Source organism: Amborella trichopoda, chromosome 1, assembly GCF_054954075.1.
Source record: "Amborella trichopoda isolate Santa Cruz 75 chromosome 1, AtrichopodaSantaCruz75HAP2 v2.0, whole genome shotgun sequence".
In the NCBI taxonomy this organism is placed as follows: domain Eukaryota; kingdom Viridiplantae; phylum Streptophyta; class Magnoliopsida; order Amborellales; family Amborellaceae; genus Amborella; species Amborella trichopoda.
Window position 1 is genome coordinate 46,241,195 of NC_142336.1, and position 21,384 is coordinate 46,262,578.

The 21,384-nt window shown below is 41.0% G+C and overlaps 1 protein-coding gene across 6 annotated transcripts; it reads left to right on the plus strand.

The window, feature by feature from the left end:
* The first annotated feature begins 1,088 nt into the window (after positions 1-1,088).
* Positions 1,089-20,406, plus strand: LOC18442264 (adrenodoxin-like protein 2, mitochondrial). 6 transcript variants are annotated; one of them, XM_006852487.4, is made up of 9 exons: positions 1,089-1,392; positions 1,992-2,022; positions 2,573-2,655; positions 3,080-3,203; positions 3,798-3,867; positions 19,328-19,434; positions 19,664-19,713; positions 19,824-19,906; positions 19,998-20,406. In XM_006852487.4, the coding sequence occupies exons 2-9, from the start codon at positions 1,995-1,997 to the stop codon at positions 20,110-20,112; spliced, it is 660 nt and encodes a 219-aa protein (XP_006852549.1). In that variant the 5' UTR covers positions 1,089-1,392; positions 1,992-1,994; the 3' UTR covers positions 20,113-20,406. The 6 variants fall into 6 exon arrangements, with proteins under 6 accessions (XP_006852549.1, XP_020527907.1, XP_020527908.1 ...); XM_020672248.2 differs by having other exon boundaries at positions 1,110-1,392; positions 3,080-3,253; positions 3,809-3,867; XM_020672249.2 differs by having other exon boundaries at positions 1,110-1,392; positions 3,080-3,238; positions 3,809-3,867.
* Positions 20,407-21,384: the final 978 nt, after the last annotated feature.

A 21,384-nucleotide genomic window follows, 5' to 3' on the forward strand; every position in this document is an offset into this window, starting at 1 on the left:
TTTAAAATTTATAATTAAATATAAAAATATATTTTAAGGCTATCACAAAGATTTCCAATTTTAAAACTATATTCTCAACACTAGTTGAAGGTAGGTTCCAATTTGATTGTTTAGAGCCTAGGCTCTATACAAAATGCACCCATTATCATATGCTTGAAGTTTAATTTTATTTACCATTTTTTAGCAGGTTTTTAATATTTTTATATTTTTTAAGTTTTAATCATTTCTAAGTTATATAACATGATTATTTTTCGCTAATAGCCTTCTAAATCTCCTCACTCCACCACCATGTTTCTTTGTCAAAAAAATTTTTCCCTTTAGTTTCTCCTAAAATTTCTTTTGCCGCCATTTGAAATATAGTTGACCATCTCAACACGTTATTTGGACGACCCATTTTCAAGATTTTCATGTTTTTATAGATCTGCATGATTTGAACAAATTTTAAAATTAAAAAATTTATAATTAGAGATAAAAATAAATTTTAGTACTATCCAAAAAATTTTCGATACCAAAATTGCATCTCATCACAACGTTTGAAGATGCGCCATACTTTGACCGTTTAAGATTGCAACCTTATGCAAACCACACCCATAAGAAAGATGAGGGGAAATTGATTTAGACAACCAATAAATGAAAAAGAAAAGTACACGTTTGAGAAAAAAAAAGATGAAATAGGGATCAGGGGGATTCTCCGACTTTTTTTATAAACTTTGAGTGGACTCAAGGTGTACACTGGATCCTTAGATTAATTAGAGTTGTATCTCTTTTTTCCATGGAGCCAGGGATGACACAAGGTGTTGTACAGTCTCATAGCAATTCTTTTTAAGAGTGAAAAATGGTTTGAGAGGGCTGCAGCCCTGTCAAAATAGTTAAGCCTCACCTCAAAACTCATAAAAAATTAGGCATCGAAAAACCTTCAAAGTTAATCATCTCGGCTTTGACTATATTAAAAAAATAAATAAAAGGATTTCGAACTTGCTTTCGCTATATTAAAAAAAAGGTTAGAATTTTAAACTTTAAAAATATGTATATTACATATAATATAGACTATTTTTAAAAATAAGTATTCACATATCTATATATTTTTTGAGCTTAAAATTTCAGCAACTTGTTATGCACAAATTACCTTTCGAACGAGGAATTGAGATGAGGCTTTACTTTGTTTTCGTAAAACCTAGGGCCAGCAAAAAGTGCACCATTTAATACCGAAGGTAAACGTAGAGAGAGGGAGAGAGACTATCTTCTGGACCAGAATAATACCCGGTCACTTAACGATCCCCAGCCCGGCTGCGTACCCCTTATTATTTGCAATTTATCTCTGCTTCACCTCAAATTAGATCTCCGTCTGTTTTTTTCGCGATCACCGGCGATTCCTTGCTCCTAACTCTCGAGGTACACTCTTCCTCCATGCGCCAGGAGCTTCTCATTTTCCCCCCTCTCTCTCTCAAACTCGTTTGCGGAACTTCGTGGAGCCACCCTTTTCACAGCTTCTTCATGTCTTTCATTCACCCATTCTGTCATCTACTTATAAGAAACCTCTTGATTCTGTAAAAGAACTTAGAATGCCATTATCAATTCCTCTAATTTTTGTATCTTGTGCAATATTTGGAGTGTGGAGTCATCTCCACAGGATGTTTATGACTCTTAACGATAGCCTCTCCTCATATTTAAGGACTTCGAGTGAGACTCTTGTAAACTTATGCTTGCTTTGTCATGCCATGCACTAAACTTGGTGCTTGTCGGAAATTCGAAGAGAGACTTCAGACAAAATATGTATCTTGATTTTCCTAATTATAGGCCCTCTTAAAAAAATTGAAAATTTTCTTTTTATATTTTTGAAATTCTTGCACTGAGCTTGTCAAGAAGGTTGGTTTACTGCCCATTATGGTTTCGTTCTGTTTTATGACTTATATAAATGCCTGCTATTCCTCAAGTTGCTTAAATATTTTTTTGTGCCTTCTATCTCATCTGCAACTGCGGTTTTGTTACAGGAAATGATGCTTAGAAGGATGATCAGAAAAGGTTGGAATCTTGGATGACTCCGCTTCATAAAGTTTTCAATTCTATCACATCTAGTCACTAGCTAATACACACTACTAGTTACATCAAACTGATAAATGTTGTTAGACAAAAGTTGCTTATCAGGGTGTAATTTTCAGGGCCCTCATTTCTTTCATTTTTAGAGTAATTTCTTCAATTATTTGTCCTTTATTGTGAATAGGTTATGAAGGTGCACTTTATTGCTTACCATATTAACCCCCCATTCTCATTTTGTTTAATATATTTAATTGACGATTACTATATCCAATGGCCTGTTTTCTTTGATCTGATATGATGTTTGCATATTTCTATGGAATCTCAGTCTCTCATTTATGGTTGTGACAATAAATGAGGATTCTTCATATTCTTGCGGATGCATTTTGACAATCAAACCTTTATATGACCTGTAGAATCACTTTCTGCATGAGTTTTAGTAGTTATGGTAGATGTTGATCACATTCATTCTGAAATATTATGAATAATCTGGAATACTTTTTATATATATGCTTGTAAAAACTTATACTTTTTGCAGGCCATATTTTTTCTTTTTCACGATCATGGCATTCACTCTCAAAGAATATTCAAGGATCTCTCAATCTCTATTTGGAGCCTCTGGTGAGCATCTGTTATCCGGACATGCATTTATAAAACTGTCTGAACTGACTTTTGTATCTATTCCTTGGGGCATTTTGAGTATTTGTCCATTGCCATGTCTGGTCTGTTCAGGAATGGTCCAACTAGCTTAGTGTTGTTATTCATATTCTGGTGACTTGGTCCAACTAGCTTAGTGTTGTTATCAGTATTCTAGTGACTTTGTAAGCTACATAAATATGGACTGCTAACAGATATGATTGACTACAAGTGAAAAATCCCGCTAGTCTTTGTGGTGTCCTTTGGGTAATAATTTGCCACTTCTGTTGACTATTTGACATGTTGATTTTGTAGTCTTTTGATGGTATCCTTTGGTAAAACATGTACAGAGTTCTAAGCAATATCTGGACTACTGTCTTATTCAATTTATTTGAATATGTCACGATAGGAAACTTCCGGCAGAAGAGGATATGTTTCCAAAGCCTACTTTGGTAATAATAAAGGATGGACCCCTTATCTCTTGACACAGGGTCCAGCCCTCAAGAGTGGCAAGGCAGAGCTCCAAAGTTCAGGTCAAAGATTTTCTATGCTATTGGAGGTTTTAAAGGTCATGAAAAATATGGTGCTTCAACTAGCTTCTTATTCCTTAATCTTTATTTGTTCGTGTATTACATGATTGGTGCTTAGCACCAAATATCATTTCAATTCGTCTTTGAATTGGGTCATCTACTTAGTTTTCTTCCTGCCCATTGACAGCACATGATGTTCTATGAATACCTATAACATGGACTCTAAAGGAAATAAACTGCTTACATTCTTCTCATTATTGATTACCCATCACAAATGCTGCTGATTAGGAAGTTAAATTGAAACAAGATAGGTTACTTTTTGAATCCTTCTTTAAATTTATGATGCATTAGATTTTTCCATGCAGGTTGTTCTTTTTTGGTTAAATGAAAGATTATTTCATTAATATATCTTGTAAAAGGGTATTTTTATCATTTTACCTCACATGTGCATTTCTCTGTCTCTATGCACACACATGTACATGCACCAACATGTATATGTAGAACATATAGGTACCATATCTTACCTGAAAATGTTTTATTTTTTTTAATCAAGTTTTCTTAAAACTTTTTATGGAAACCTAAAATGATCTTATGTAGTATTTCTGCAGAGACGTAATTTTTCAACAACTGGAGGTGGTGTTAGTGATGAAACCTATGAAAAGGAAAAGTAAGTGTGTGACTCGTCGTTTCAAGTGTTGTTAATGGTGATAAATGGATTGAGATCTTTTCTTTCTTATATAGAGACAATCTGATTATGTAATCATTGTTGTGAAAAGCATCTTGTGGCTTTCTGCTGATATTAGTGTACAATAAGGCAACCATTTATTGTAACTATTCCTTGAAGTGGTTGAATAAGATGGTCTTATCACGCCATATGTAGACTGTTATCCTTTTGTGACTTATCCTTCTCTAAGCTGTCCTTAAACCCTTGTTTAAAGCCTTTCCACTGTTCATATGTCTGATATGTTTTGTTGAAGGGAGGATACAATATCAGCCAATGCTTCTGAATTACCATGCATTAGGATGCTCTACCCTTTCTCCTTTGGAAGGATATTTGCAAAGACTGATTGATCTAATGCAACTCCTAACAGATAATGGCAAAGTGGCATTGGGTTGGTGAAGTTCTATTAAGTCCAAGTCAGGCCATTGAATTAGTTGTCCTCAACAATCGGTGAATCTTAGGACTGTGTGTACATGCGAATACCATGAGTAGGACCCAGGCTTGGGGACCATTAGACTCTTAGATATCTAATGGGCCAAAGTAGGCTCGAAAAGTTCTCCCAATGCCTTCCTGGAAAATAACACCACAAGCAGTGGCTTGGGGTTGTCAGAAGCATTGCATTAAATCGGAGCTTCATAGAGCCCTCAGGCAGGAAGAAGATTTTATTAAGTTATAGGTTTTAGAGAAATATCGTGATTTAGCTTAGAATGGATATATATGTTCTTAGAAGTCATGTAAGTACTTCAAGGAAACCTTTTATCATTTGTTAGGTCCGTGGGTAGTTGGGTGGGGCTGGGCACTAGATGCTTAGAAAGTGAATATTGAAAACTCCTCGTTCTCTTTTGATTGTGTTTGAGTCCCTAAGGACTTTTTGTCCCTCTTTTCACTTAAAGGGCACTTCCGTACATAATTAGAATATGTAATTAACGTAATAGAGTAGAGAGGTTCATGGAGGTCAGTTTAGACTAGAGTAGAGAGATGTGTGGAGGTCTAAACTTAGTTTAAACTCCATGTGACTCTCTCTTTCACTCTTCTCTCAAAGTGTCTCTCCTTGTTTTTCTTTCTAACTGACCTTTTGATCGCTTTGATTTCTTCTTTTTTTTCCGTTCTTCTTTCCATCGTTGCTGCAGTATTTTTAACTTGGTATCAGAGCAAGTTTGCTTTGAGAGGTTTATTTTGAAACCCTAAAGGTGTGTGCTGGCTGAGCGAAGGTCTCCAAAAGCCGTATTGTCAGAATCCCTAGATCTGAAGGAAAAAAGGGTAGGTATGAAACTTCAAATTTGAAAAAAAAAAGAAAAGAAGGTATGGAATGAAAAAACCCCAGTTTCACAGTTCCTTCATTAGGTTTTGATGCGAGATCAGAAACCCTAGATCTGGTTGGAATGGTTCGACGGTGTTAAAAGTATGTTGTTGGACCCCTTAAATGGATCAAACCCTTGTTTGTTAGTTGTGAAACACTCTTTTTCCAGATCTCTAGTATGGATTCTCAGGTCCCTGTTCAAAGTGTTCTTGAGCGGCTGGCTGCTGTGTTGATGAGCATGCCAGTCAATATGTCTAGTATGAGTGACTCAGACCATTCTTCTGCCTTCCCAAATACTCTAGGTGTAACCACTCATATGGGTATCCATAAAGACAACCCTGGACTGCATATTACTATTGTCAAACTCGATGGAATAAGTAGTTAGAGCAGTTACAGTCTACAAAAATGTTCACTGGTGCAAGTGGGCAGTGGGGGTATATCAATGGTAAGATTATTGAACCCAAAGAAGCAGATCCTTTACATGAGAAGTGGGAAACTGAAAATCTGACTGTTATGTCTTGGTTACTACACTCCATGCAACCATCCATTAGTAGGGGTTCTTTGTTCCTTTCAACTGCGACAAAGATTTGGACTTCGTACATCAAACTTACTTGTAAAGCAATAACGTAGCTTGAGTTACCATCTGAGGCAAGAAATTTCCCATCTTCAACATGGGGGATGTCTCTTGTAGCGTATTTTTCATTTCTTCGTAGTTTGTGGGAGGAGTTGGACCACTATCAAATGTTTAAACCGAAGGCAGATCGAGAGAAAGAGTTTGTACAACAGAATTGAATTTTTGAGTTCTTGGTGGGATTGAACCCAAAGTTTGAATTAGCTAGGATTTAAATACTGAATAGGGGTACTCATCCATCGCATAACCACGTGTCCAAAGTGAGGAGAGTTAAAAAAAGTCCTATGCTGCCTGGTTAAGTTATTGATCAGTCTGCCCTTGTTGGTTGCAAATGAATTTATACATTAAAACATAAGGCTGATGGTACAATTGACTGATAAAATGCACAATGAGTTTCAAGAGGTTCACTCAAACTTATGGAATAGACTATCAGGAGACATTCGCTCATGTTGCTAAGATGAACTCCATTCCGGTCCTTTGGTCTTTAGCAGCTAACATGGAATGCTAGATGTCAAGAATGCGTTCCTTCATGGCAACTGCAAGAAGAAGTGTGATGGTTCCTCCACCTGGATTTAGGACTTTTGGATATGAGGGAACAATATTTAGATTAAGAAAAGGCCATCTATAGACTAAAGTAGTCTCCCCAAGCCTGGTTCGAAATGTTTTGCTAGTGTTGTCCAAAGAGTCAGGTATAATTGAAGTCATGCTGACCATACCTTATTTGTGAAAAATACCAGGGTCAGTACCATTGCTTTGATTGTATATGTGGATGATATTGTTGTAACAAGTAATTGTAGCTAAGAAAATTCAGCAACTCAAACTTTATGGCAAGGAAATTTGAAATTAAGGATTTAGGCCCATTGAAATAGAATAGAAGTGCAATGTTAAAGAATGGGGATGCGAGGAGCACCAAAAAGAAAGGCAGAAGAGGGGGTGGGGTGGTTTAATATATTAGATAATATACATTAAGGGGTTGGGGTGCATATACGTGCTATATAATATATAATATAAAAAAGTAAAAGTTAGAGTGAGAAAAGGAGGGTAGAGACCCAACGTCTACCATCGCTCTCTCTCTATATGTAATATCTAATACATGGTTCTATATTATAGTAATGTAATAATAATGTTGCACTATGATACATTATTAATTTACTATAGTGCTATAGTACTATCTAATACTACACAATGTTAATATATAGTACTAATTTGCAATAGTACTATAATATGTAAATAGTAATAAAATAGCTAGTTATGTCGCTTTAAAAGGTGCTCGTGTGTGCGTGTTCGTTGACTCAATAGCTTGGATAAAAGCCAGTAACCAAATGCTCACAATTAAAATGATAGTCTTTTATTGCCTAGAATAAAGCAAGTATGAGGTGGGGACATTCGCACTCATGTCCGGTATAGCCAGCCCTCTTAGACCTTTGATTTATAGAGTATCGGGGATGCCCCTAACCTTTAGGATGGGTGATATCAGAGCTAGTGAGGGCAACCCTCACGCCAGCTGAAGAATCGTTTCCAAGAGCTACCAGAATATACTCAAGACCTCACCCACTCTAAGGCTAGGGGCTAGAAGTGAAAGGTTTTGAAGTTTGGGGTGTTTGAAGCTTAGGTTTTTGTGGGAATTGATTTTTTTTGGATTTTAGACTTCCTAAGAGTTAAGCCTGGAAGTAAGAAGTTCTTGGGGAGTTTTAGGTTCTTTTGGGACTTTAGGGGTACTTTGAGGATTTTGGGAAGAAGCAAGGGTCAATTGGGTAGCTTGGGGGTAATTTGGGGAATTGGGTATACTTTCTCTCTCTGACGTTGGCTCTTCTCAATTGTCCAACCCTGGAAAATGAGGCTTATGTGGGTTTATATAGTGGTGGGAAAACATGGGTGTATAATCAATAATTGGGTGGGTGGAAAATTAGGAATGAGGTTAAACATGTGTGGATTATCAAAATTCAATTCGAGTTACCCCTGAAAATCACTAAAAAGGACACCCGAACTTAGGAATTTTGGATGATTTACCCTTAGGGAGGCTTCCTTCTTCATCAACAATGTTAAATTTGGCAAGTTATGCCCCATTTTAATCTTAACTTTTCATTTTTTGGCAAGATTTTTTCATGCTTCGTTCATGGCTCTCCAATGCATCCTTATTTAATTTCCATTTGAGGATCAACCACCAAATTCATGTGAAGAGTCTTGAGATCATCGTTTGGCGTGATTTTTGGCTCAAGAGATCATTTGACCGAGTTATGGCTACTTTATTTCTTTCTATTTTTCGAAGATGTAATGCAAAAATCTTCAAGCAACATCTCTCCACAATTTTTCCCTCAATTTGACTTTTATCTTCAAATTTTATACATTGATATGAGCGGCGCTCAGTCAGGAATCTTCCTTTCAGATTTTGGTCCAAAAGACTTCTTGGATCATGTGATATTGATTCGGGAATGATCGAAGGTCATAGGGGCTGCAATTTTTTCAAAAACTTCGATTCCTCTTCTTTTTCCCTCAAATTAGTCGTGATTCAACCAAAGAACCCCCTTGATATGTATACTGTTTGAAAGCTCATGTAACAAGGAACGACATACTGAGATTTCGGCCCATTTTTTGCAGCTGTTGCAATTCCCTTAGCTTGCTAGGCCATATGGTTTACTATGGTTTTTTTTAGAAAAAGATTGATGGTCCACCTGTGGTTCAACCAAGAGATCCTTAGAACAAGTACTTCCGGACATTGGATCAGGCTGGAATCTAGAGGATGGGATTTTCGTATTTGCATTTTCTTTTCATAAAATTTCTAGCCACTTTGGCCACTAATTTTTTAAGGATACTTTATAAAAGTAAGCCGAAATAGTGTGCACCCTCACTAAGTTTTACATAGCTGTAATGGCCATATCTCATTTATTTGACCTTGGATTGAGCTCAAATTTGAAACTTAGCCCTTTTATAACATATCTTCCCTTCTAATCTATATAATATATAGTACTTTATAATACTATATATACAATTTATATTATATGGTACTATACCATATACAATTTTATCTAATATAAAATATATAATTTATAAATTAAGGAAAGAAGGGAGAGGGCCAAGGTTCATCTCTTCGGCACGCCTAGGTGTTTTTAGGCAGTCAGATGCTGCCAGGTATATGAGATGAAATTTTATTTCTCACAAGAAGTATGTGTTGGATCTCCTTAAGGAAACAAGGAAGCTTTGGTCAAAGCCAATTGATACACTTGTGGAACAAAACCACAAACTCGATGACCAAAGGGGTGAAGCACTAAAAAATGTAGGTGTGTTCCAAAAGTTAGTGGGTAGATTGATATCTTTCACTTACAAACTCATAGTCTATATTGCATATACCATGAGTGTGATTATTCAATCCATGCATGCTCCTAGGCCTACTTATCTTGGAGCTGCTTACAGAATTCTTAGATATTTAAAATCATCACTAGGTAGAGGGATGTTGTTTGTTAATCATGTGCACTAGGGAGTTGACGTGTATACAGACATAGATTGGGAAGGTTGTGTTATGGACCGGGGATCAACATCAGGTTACTATACACTGGTTGGAGGTAATCTTGTAACTTAGAGGAATAAAAAACAATCAGTTGTAGCTTGTTCAAGTGCCAAAGCAGAGTATCGATCCATGACTCCTAGAGAACATGAATTGCTGTGGTTAAAAATCCTATTACGAGAGCTTGATTTTTATGTAAAGGGATCAATGTCTTTATAGTATGATAACAAGGCAGCCGTTAGTATAGCTCACAACCCAGTCCAACATGATCGAACCAAGCATATAGAGGTAGACCGGCATTTTATTAGAGAAAGAGTTGCTACTAGAAAAATTTGTCTTCGCTATGTGAAGATAGAACATCAGCTAGCAGATATTCTAATAAAGGCCGTTGAGAAACTTCGACTGCCATTTAAGTACGATAGAAAAATTTGCCGCCTAGCCACCTAGCTTCAAAAATGCTCAGGAATACCCTAGGCAGGTGTTCTACTAGGTGGGCCACCTAGGTGCTCAAGGTGCTCTCCTTAAGGCAGGTGCCTAGATAGAATTTGGCCAAGGGAAGAAAAATGCCCTCAGCCAAGGTCAAAAAAGTAGTTTTCCTCCTTAAGAAAGGGGGAAAAGAATTTTGGGGGGCATTCTAGCCCCCCAAAATCATATATGCCTAGTGTCACACTTAAAAAGAAAAGGAAAAAAAAAAAAAAAAAGTTAATACCTATTCAAATGGTTAAGGCCCTTCTCTCTTCCTTTCTCTTTCTCTCATGGGCTCATGTGCTCTGTCTCTACATATAAGAAGGACAAGAAAAAGAAAATGGCCTCCAAGTGTTCAACGCAAGGCCTCTCTCTATCTCTCTCACGCACACATAAATACGTACATAGGCCGATATGCCCTCTCTCTACATATAATAGTAAATAAAAGAAAATGACCTCCAAGTGTTTGATGTGAGGCTTCCCTCTTTCACGAACTCATACTCTCTTTCTTTATTCATATAAGAAGAAGAAAAAGATGAACATGACTCCAAGTGTTCAATGTGAGACCAATCTCACACACGGGCCCATATACTCTCACTCACACCCTATATATGAGATAAGAAAAAAGATGAGGAAAAAAGAAAGATGAACTTAAGTATTTGATGCGAGTCCTCACGCACACAAAACACACACACACACACACACATATATGTATAACACTTACAAACACCTATGAGCGTCCATTTGAGGTTTAAAAGGGAGTTGTACTGGTTTTGAGATGGGTTTGTATTTGAGTATAGTTGTAGAGGTTTCAGTACGTGTTGGGTGCTTGAGTTTTGGCCAGATGGGTGCCATCTTTCCAAGCTGATGCAAGTGATACAGGGGCTGGATAAATCTTTTTTTTGCCCACATTAGGAACCTTCTTTCTTGTGCTAGGAAATGTTAAGGTGTCTGAGATGGTTGGCCTGCTTATGGGTCACCTGGCTAGGGGGTTGGGAATTGATAATTATTATGTAGGTGGAGGGAGCACATGTCACAGATTGTGGACTAATATATGCTAAAGTTGGTAGCAATTGGGGTCAGTGTTTGGATTTGCCATTGCTGTATGTTGATGATGAGTTCAAGGGTCTGGGCCTTGTTGTACTATTCAGAGAATTGTGTGTTAAGGGGTTGGTGGAGAATCATGGGGTCAACTCCAAATTCTGATATGGGAAAATCTGGTCGCATTGCTTGTGGGTTTTGGAGGTGAAGACATGCTGATTTCATTGCAGAACTGGCTGGGGGTTGTTTTCAGTTAGATGGGTGGAGTGCTGGGCGTGTTGTATTCTGTATACCAATATTGACTGCCAGAGGCTTTTGTGGATGGTTGAGAGTGTTTTTTTTTCCGTGTTCATTGGTAAGGGTGAACTGGTGAAGTGTATGAATTAACAAGCAGAGGGGGATCTTGGAAAAGAGCACAATCTCATATATGTAGAGGTAGAGGAGTGTGGTAGTCTTTTTCCTGCGTTGTTGGTGAAGTACTTGAATGAGCACACTGAGGAGGATCTTGGATAAGAGGCCCAAGCTCACATATGTAGAAGTAGATGACTTTCTGTAATGAGTGGAGCTGGTAGTTTTTGTTTTAGAAATGTGGGACTAATAATGATCGAAGATGAAGAGTATGCTTGCCATGTCCTTTTGTCACTGTGGCTAGGAACTATGGGGCTGTTTATACTCTTGGTTTTGGAATGTTGCAAATATTTTGTTTTCAGTTATTCTTGTTTCCTCCTTTTAAATGCTAATCTTTGGGATAGTTATAGATAGAGAAACAGAGCTCTAGAAAACACAAAGTAGTTCATTGATGATTAGGATGAATGAGTGAGAATTTTAATTAAAAAGTAATACAATGACTAGAACATGTTGATGCATGAAGACGGGATGCGAGCTATTGAAGTCTAGGTCCCATTACAAGGTCTCTGTTTACAATGTTTAAGAGTTACACCATAAGTCTTGATGTAAAAAGACTTGTGATATTTAGGATTAATCATCGGTGGTTCCCCTCAAGAGGGAAGTAAATATATATTTGCACTTATTTGAGCTAACAAATCTCTTAGGTCCTGCTGTTCCGGTGGGACGCTCCCACTGAAAACCACCTATTTATGAAACAATGCTTATCTGAGGTACCAAATAGACTGACCACTCTGGTATGAAGCTCCCACCACGGTGAAACCCACATTGAAAACAGCACTTATCTGTGCTTCGAAACAGGCGGACCGCTCTAGCCGGATCAGGGATGTCTGCTATAGCACACAATCGAACAGGGCCATCTTGAGCACTCCTACTTCTCTAGGCGATAACTTTCTGCGTAGAACTCTGATCTGGGTGTCTGACCACTTGTTTGAAATCTATCGACGTGCCATACAACCTCAAAACTATTTAAGGTCATCTGCCCGAGAATAGTAGAAGATGCCTCTAGTGGTTTCCAGAGTAAGGTAGAAACCTAAACAATAGACAAAATCCATCTCTGAGGTAGTTGCCAATCTGAACTCCTTCACAATTACTCATGAACCATGTCAAATGAAAGTTGCATTTCACACAAAGAAAAGGTGTGCTTGTTATGGATCTCAAATCTTGGTCACCCTCCTCGTATTCTTCATCTAACCCTAATCCCCCTCTTCCTCTTTGTCCCCCCCGCCCCCTCTGTCTTCCCCTTCTCCCTCCACCTCTCTCGCCCCCCCTCTTAAACTCCCTTCAATTTCTACTCCCTTCTCTCTCCCTCTATCTCAACCTCCCCCTAATATCCCCCTCCAATCCCCGCAACTCTCTCTCCTCCTCCACCCCCCCTGACCTCACCTCTTTACCTCGATACTCCCACTCCCCCTCCCCCTCCCCCTCCCCTATGCCCTCTTCTTCCTCTCCCCTCTCTCCCTATCTAGGGTACCTCAGCCTCCCTACCCCCACTTGGCTCACCTGCAGCTCTGTCATCAGTCTCCTCAGCCGATATGTCTTTTGCCGCAAGCAGCTCATTCAATCCCACCTCTCCCCACTCAGCTGACTCCAAGTTTGTGGATGATGTGGACGTTGCTCAAGGTAACATCCAGGAGGTCCTCAAAGTCATGGGCTTTCATTACGATGGCCCTGAGGGACCTTTCCATGCATTCGACAGTGTGGATGCCCTAACCAGACTCAGGGTTAGCAGAAAAGGCAAAAAGAAAAATCTCCAATCTTGCCTTTGGGATCAATTATGATAAATCCTGCTCCCCTTCACCCTCTGCTGCCTTTGCTTCTGCCCTAGTCTCAACGATAAGGCACCCCCGAGACGCTTCCCTAGACACGTCTCCCTCCCTATTCTCCAACCATGCTGATCCTCTCTTGGAACATCAGGGGATTGGGCCACCCCAACAAGCGCAGCACAGTTTGTGATCTTTGCTGCAAACTCTCCCTGGCCATACTAGCTATCATCGAAACCAAGCTCCCCTCTCCCTTCCTTTCTATCATCCGGCAAGTGTGGGGCCAGGGACCTCACCTATGGGCTGCCTTAGCTGCAGCTGAGGTATCGTGAGGGATCTGGGTCATTTGGGACCCAACAGTCCATGGCTTAGCCTCTTCCCATGTCACCCTCTTCTCGGTCACTGTGGCCCTTACCAGGATTTCCAACGGCCTCCAGTGGAAAATCACAAAGGTTTACGGCCCCAACTCTTAGAGCACTAGAGGCCAGTTCTGAGAGGAACTCGATGTGGTAGCATCGTTCCCCCATCGTATATGGTGCCTTTGAGGTGATTTTAATGTTATCTGCTGGTCCTTAGAACACAGCACCAGCTCCAGAATCACTTAAGGGATGCTCGATTTCTCTAATTTCATCTCCTGCCATAACCTCTTCAACGTCCCCCTTCCGGGTGCCCTTTATACTTGGTCAAACGACTCAAACCACTCGTCTGTCCCCTCCCTCTCCAAACTAGATTGCTTCATGTTCAGCCTGAATGGGACATTGCTTTCCTGGGTTCCCATGCCTCTGCGCTTCCCAAATTCACTTCCGACCATTGCCCCATCTTGCTGGACACCCTCCTAGCATCTAGAGGAACTAAACCTTTCCGTTTCTTAATGGCGTGGTTGGAGGAACCCCATCCATCCATCCAGTGCCTCGACCTCATCAAGGAATCTAGGCCTCTGTCACCCCAGGAGAAATTACAGAGATCACAGCTCAAACATGAATACCACTTCAAAAAAGAGGAAATCTTTTGGCATCAAAGGTCACCGGTGAAGTGGCTTCTCCATGGGAACTCCAACACAGCCTTCTGCCATATAATGGCGAACTGCAGGAGAAGAGATAACAATATTTCCCGTGTCTAGATTGGCAACCACACCTTTGACCCACCTGCCCAAGTTGAGAGTGCCATCGCCGATTACTTCAAACAACTATTGACTGCCCCTTCCGGCCTCAAACCAAGGATGGCAGACCTCTCTTTTCTCACCCTCCCCCGAGATTACGCTCTGTGGCTAGAACACTCTTTCTTGGATGAGGAAATCCTCTCAGCTATCAACAACCTTGGTCAGGATCGGTGCTCCGGGTCCCGACAGTTTCCCGTTGGCCCCTGTGAAAATCTTTGGAACTCTTTCACTCATGACCTCCTCTCCCTTCTTTGAGGAGTTTTGCAACAGGGGCACAGTTGACAGGGCAGAACAGCTGAAGGACTTCCGCCCTTGTTCCTTTACCTCCCTTGTTCCTAAACTTGAAGGGGCAGAACAGCTGAAGGACTTTCGCCCTAACAGACTCATAAACTCCTCCTAGAAGATCCTCTCCAAGAACCAAGCAACCCGCCATAAGGAGGTCCTCTCCCAAGTCATCCCCCACCCCCAAGGGGCTTTTGTCAAAGAGCACCGACTCTTGATGATGCCTTAATAGTCCACGAATGCATCCACTCTAGACATCTATCGAAAACTCCTAGCATCATTGTCAAACTCGATTGCGAGAAGGCTTATGACCATGTTGATTGGTCGATTTTGGACGACACGCTGTCGAAAATGGGGTTTGGGGTGAGATGGCAAGAGGCTGCATTTCCAAAGCCTACGTCTCCATCTTGATCAATGGCCCCCCAAAGGCTTTTTCCCCTCCTCTAGAGGTCTGAGGCAAGGGGACCCCCTGTCTCCCTTCCTGTTTGCCATTGTCACAGAGGTCTTTAGCCAGTCTATCACCTGCATATTCACCTTCGGCCTCTTGAATGGCTTCAAATGTGGACCTAGGGGCCCGGTTTTAACCACTATAGTACGTGGATAATGCTCTAGTCTTCTGTGATGCCTCCCACCAGGAATTAGACTCTCTCTTCCTCTTTCTCAGATGCTTTGAATTCGCTACTGGGTTCAAGGTCAACCTCGACAAATGGAAGATGATTGGAGTGGCCTTGGACCCAGAAACCACTATAGATTTTGCTACTAGATGGGGGATGCCAGGCTGACTCCCTGCCATGTACTTACCTGGGCCTTCCGCTTTGTATTTGCAAACCGAAGAAAAGACAGTCGACCCTTATCATAGACGAGGTCGACCACAGGCTTGTGGGTTGGAAGGGGTGCTACTTATCGTCGGCAGGCAGTGTCACTCTCATCAAAGCAACCCTCTCCAATATTCCAGTTTGCCATCTGTCCCTTTTTCACATGCCTGCAGCAGTTTTCAATGGCTAGTACAACTCATGTGTAACTTTCTTTGGTCGGGAGAGGCTGATTGCAGGAAGTTCCACCTCATTTCTTGGGACGTGGTCTGCCTCCCCTTTTGCCTTGGAGCCCTAACGATTCGCAATTTGAGGAAACATAATACTGTCCTGCTTGGTAAATGGTGGTGCCGTTTGGCTACCCAAAAGGACCAGCTGTGGATGCAAGTCATCTGGCATAAATATGGCCTTGACCCCTCCAAGTGGATTCCCTCTGGCAGGGCTAACAGTAGATCGTCGGGAGCCTGGAAGTCTATACTCTCTTGTCTCTTCTCTGAGTCTTTTTCAAAACAACATCCACTTCCACCCTAGGGAGGGCCGTCGCATCAGATTCTGGTCTGACCTTTGGATGGGCCATACACACCTTCGAGATCTCTTCCCCTTCCTCCACTTCCTGGCACTCAACCGCCTCTCCTCTGGGGCTGATGAAATGCCTCTCACAGGCTCTTCTCATGTGTGGAACACTTCCTTTCGGAGACCCTTAACTGAATCTGAGATCTCCAACTTCCTCAACCTCTCCTCCCTTCTCCATTCCATTTTCATCGCCCCCAGGGCTCAGACCTTATCATTTGGTGCCCCTCACCCTCCAGTGTCTTCTCGGTCTCCTCTTTCTACCAGAGGCTCCTTCAACCTCCCACTTTCCCCTTTCTCCCACCTCCATCATTGCCGACCCTCGTCCTCCATTGCTCCCCCCAAAGTTCAAGTGTTTAATTGGATGGCTCTACTCAGAAAGAGCACTTACAGTGGACCGACTTCAACGCAGGAGTCTGCCCATCCCCAACAGGTGCATGATGTGCTTAACCGATGAAGAATCCAACCCACACCTTCATCCACTATCCTATGGCTCTGGAACTATGGTTGCCGTCCAACTGTTCGGGTGGCAATGGGTAACCACCTAAGTCGATTCCCTTCTCTTCAGATCACTTCAATCCTTTCCCTGGCCCAAAGCCAGCATCCTTTGTGGAAGGCAGCGGTGGCAGCCACTCTCTGGGTCCTATGGATGGAAAGAAACAATTGGATTTTTTGTTGCGAAAGGTCCACTTTCTCGGCTTTGTTTGACAAAGTTAAATCCATGGTAATATTATGGGCGACCAACCACAAAAGCTTCAAGGGAGTCCTATACTTCGCTTTTGTTCAAGACTGGCAGGCTTTGATGCTGAGGCAACAACACACCCCTCGGGCCTCCCTGTGGAGACCACCATAACCAAGCTAGATGAAGCTAAACTTTGACAGTTGTTCCCTTGGCAACCTGGGTCTCTTTGGCATTGGAGGTCTAATCTGGAATCACGAGGGCCACATTCTCCTTTCCTTCTCCAAACATTGGCCACTCGAACTCTCAGATGGTCGAGGCTTTAGCCTTCTCGAAGGGCTTAGTGACTCTAAGAACATTATTTGGTGGGCTTTGGGCTTCTCCCATTGCCTCTGGACTTAGCTTTTATTTTTTATGAGATTACTCACATTTGCAGGCCTATGGTCGTCTCATGGAGGCATATCTGGTGCTAGGCCAACACAGAAGCCGACACCCTCAGGAGGGGGTGCTTAACACCATAGCATGACTTTTGTAGCACCATTTCTTTCTCATGCTGGTTTCCTAAGGGGCAGGGTGCATCGTTTTGATTGGTCCCCTTTGTTCTCACTCTCTTGGTGATTTTTGTATAGGGCTGTGCCTTATGGGCAGCCTGTCTTTTTTGTATAGAGCTCCCACCTCTCGGGAAGCTTATTTTTTGTATAGAGCTCCCAGCTTCCATTCCCCATTTGTTTCAAGCTTTTCTATTTACTCCCTGGCCCAAGGCAGGGAGAGTACTTTGGAAAGCTTCATCTCAGCCACTGGAAAGCTTCTATCTCAGCCACAATCTAGGTACTATGGATTGAAAGGAATCACAGAATTTTCAGGGGTGAGAGATCCACAGTCGCAGTGTTGGCCGAGAAAGTCAGGAACCTAGTGGTCTTCTGGGCCACAAACCACAAGCTCTTTAAGGACTTCTCCTTTACTGATTTTCATAGCAACTGGCAGAAATTGCTGCATCTAGCCTGCCTTAGGATCTCGCGGGCCTCGCTGTGGAGACCACCTGAACTGGGATCTATTTAGCTTAACTTTAATGGTTGCTCCCTAGGCAACCCTGGACCATCTGGAATTGGTGGCCTCTTTCGATCTAGCAATGGATGCATTCTGCTATCCTACTCGCGCCCTATTGGTGTGGCGGACTCTACTCTTGCTGAGGCCCTTGTCCTCTTGGGAGGCCTTCACAAGTTTGACCACACCTAGAGTTCGGACCTAGTGGCGGAGGGACACGCCAAGAACGTCATCACTTGGGCTTCTAATCTCTCCTCTTGGCCATGGTGTCTCGATAACATTTTCGACGAAATCTCCCAGTTAACCCGTGGTTACAGAATCTCATAGTGCCATGCTTTTAGAGAAGCCAACTCTGACGCAGATCGATTGGCTATGGAGGGGGACTTATTCTAATTCCCCAATGGGGACTTAGGCTTTTGTGGCCACTCCTTTCCTTCCCGCTTTATGAGTTGTTTCTCTCATTGTATACTCTTTTGGACCCTACAGGGCTATGTATAAAGTGACCCTTCTGGGTCACCATATTACCATATTTTTTGTATACTCTATTATTCAGTAATGCAACTGTAGTGAACCTTACCCAAAAAAAAAAACAAAACAGTCAATGTCATATGACCATCCTCCCTTAGCTACAGTCGACTGCCTTTCCATTTTTAAAGACATGAGGACCATTTGGTCCTTAATCCAAGCTGGGCAAGTCATTAAAGACATAGTACCCACACTCTTGCTATTGGCGGAAACATTAGTTTATGGAGCCACTGAGCACAACCCCTGATCTCAAGTGTGTCCAGTCATGTAGGGGCCTCACTATTCCTTTGATTATACCTACAGTTCAAATATGCTGTTGTAATGAATTGTTGCTATGGGGACATGTTCTAGTGATGGAAGGAGATTAAGGAAATTTTATTTGACAAACAGATCCTCTATGTGCTCTTGGTGCTTGTTCCGCATTTTTGAAGAAATCTTCCAGCTAAGTAGGGCCATCATGCAAGGCTAATGAAGTAGCTGATAGCCTTGCAAAACAGGGGGCTTCAATTAACTCCCTTCTCATTGTCCACTTTGAGGAGGGGATAGCAATTTTCTAACACCCACACTTAATGAGTGAGTGATTTTTTTGTCTTTTATTTTCTTGATCCCAAAGTTTTGTACCAAGCAGTGTTGTGTCCCATGACTTGGGGCTGGCAATCATTACAATTCTAACACACTTACTATTAATGTAAATATATACAGTTAACTTTAAAAATTTAACAAAAATACTCGTTGCTTTGGGACCCGTCAGTTATCCTAACTTCCCCACTGAGGAAATAGATGATGAGTACCAAATCTATTTAGATTTCATAATGGAATCTAAATGAGTTAAACTGAGCCATGGTATGCAGTCTTGCCACACACTAAGGCCCTTGCAAATAGTGGCGAAGTTCTCCATAGTTAAACTTACAAGAATGCAAACCAATGTTGTCACCCCTTAAAGAGTAATTTAAGTCAAACTATCTTGGAGCTAAAAATGTGCACAATGATACTCTCTTGGGAGATGATCTTGATAAACCCATTGATTGTTTCCATGCCCTTTCATTTTTGGACTGCATTTGTCTTTTTATTTGTAGGTCAGAATCTGCATATTGGGTTTTCATGATGTCATTGTATATTATTTGTTTGTATGATGATATTTCCTGTCAGCATATAAACTGCTGTTTCCATACCTTTTTGTTCATACACTAAAAGGCATGCAATTGTTTGGCGGTTTTGTACATCATAGAATCACTGTGACTTTCGTGGATAAGGATGGTGAGGAGAAGCAAATAAAGGTCCCTGTTGGAATGTCCATGTTGGAAGCTGCCCATGAAAATGATATAGAACTTGAAGGTATATATGCTTACAAATTTTGCCATTCATTTATCTGATAAGTGAGTTATGTAATTTTTTTTTCTGGGAGAGGTTCTAGCACTGTGATAGGGGTCCTCTTTTTGTAAGTGTTCAGGTTTGTTGAAGTTTTTTGTGATTTCTCCATAATCTTGATTACCTTGACTTGATGGTAGTTCTTTATAAGAAAAATGAACTTAGCTCTCTGATAGAGGTGTTCTTTGATATATAGGAGCATGTGAAGGATCCCTTGCATGTTCAACTTGCCATGTTATTGTAATGGTATGTGTGCAGATTTCAATTTGCCTTCTCTGATTTTATGGGTTGTTTGGTTATGAAATTTTTATGATCTAAAGGTGATTCATCATGGTCTCATATTTCTCATCTATTAGGATGTGGATTATTATAACAAACTGGAAGATCCAGCAGACGAGGAGAATGACATGTTAGATCTTGCCTTTGGACTCACAGAAACGTGGGTCTCTCTCTCTCTCTCACACACACACACTAGTTGTTTAGATGTTATTGAAGATCAAAAAGGTCTTTAACTTTCTGTGTATGCATAGGTCTCGTCTGGGTTGTCAAGTGATTGCAAAACCTGAACTTGATGGGATCCGCCTAGCTCTCCCAGTAGCTACCAGAAACTTTGCAGTTGATGGATTCGTGCCCAAGCCTCACTGAAATTCAAACAAAACAATCCCGCACCCAACAACCCCAGTTGATATGCTCTTTGAGTGCATAGAATCTGACCATCTCAATTTTGTACTATCGTCAGCATTCAGGTTTATAAGTGGAAGGCTTTCGGTTCTTACTATCTCTGCTTGTTTGAGATCAATCCCTATTAATCACAGTGGCTGATATTTCCTGAGGTTAACTGCATTTGTCTTGTCAAATTATGTATTGTCTTTTTTGAATGGGTTGCCATCTATAATTATTCAAAATAAAAATTGGCAAATGGAATTTGGGGGCTTGAAAGTGGGTCCTTTGAGAACAGGCACCTTTTCGGAATCGTGCCCACATGACTCTTATCCTTGTTATCTTGAAAGTCTGGTCTTTTCAGCACTAGGGTCTTCCTTCGATAGAATTCTGGATTCGATGTCTATACCGATGCATTACAAAACCCTAATTCTAGGTTACTCCTCTCTCTCTCTCTCTCTCTCCCCATTACGAAAACCTAATTCTAGGTTATCCTTTCCCTCTCTCTCTCTCAGCCACCAAAAACTAATTTCATGTTATTCCTTTCCACAAAAAGTTGTCTCAGGCAACCATGCGTGCACACACGAGATAAAACATTAGAGAGGTCTTGGCCCTTTTTTGCCTCGTTTGAGTGGCGATTAATTATGAGATGGGGATTCTGAAGTAACCACCACAACATTTAAACTTCTCTTCCATTGGTCCACCACAATCTCCATTCGAGCCTCTTATTTTTTGGATGGTTTTTTCATTTAGGTAAGCTGTTTTTTTTTTCCCCTTCTCTGGGGAACATAGGTGGGCTGGTTGTTTTAGTAGGGCCAAATTTTGTGAACTGACCTCTCTTGCAAGGCGGCTACAAACCACTAAATAAGTTACTGCCCCCAAATACGGTTGATAAGATGGTGTCGACTAAGTCTTGCCATTCAATCTATTGGTTCTCGACCCTACTTTCATAACCTAACCAGGAATTTTAGGGCACGCTTGTTTCTTGTAAAAATATTTTTTGTTCACGAGAGAGAATTTCTTCATTGGCTAGTGTGAGAATATTTTTATACCAATTGGTCTTAATGCTTTTTTTCATACCAATTGGCACCTAATTAGTGTAAAAATAGTCTTACATCTAATCATATAAGAGAATTTTTTCATGGGAAATATTTTCACACAATCCAAATGTACCCTAGTGTTTTGATTTGCCAAGCAACAACCTTCTCTTAGAACCGGTGGGTGTAGTGGTTTGGGTCTAAAGACCATAGTTATCAG

What these genes read in the sequence shown, in the direction of transcription:
- LOC18442264 (XM_020672248.2), top strand. Translation starts at nt 1,995, where the DNA reads ATGATGCTTAGAAGGATGATCAGAAAAG. An exon ending in TAGAAGGATGATCAGAAAAG is followed by an intron (nt 2,023 to 2,572) that starts GTTGGAATCTTG and finishes TACTTTTTGCAG; the next exon opens with GCCATATTTTTTCTTTTTCA. An exon ending in CTTGCCATGTTATTGTAATG is followed by an intron (nt 19,714 to 19,823) that starts GTATGTGTGCAG and finishes CTCATCTATTAG; the next exon opens with GATGTGGATTATTATAACAA.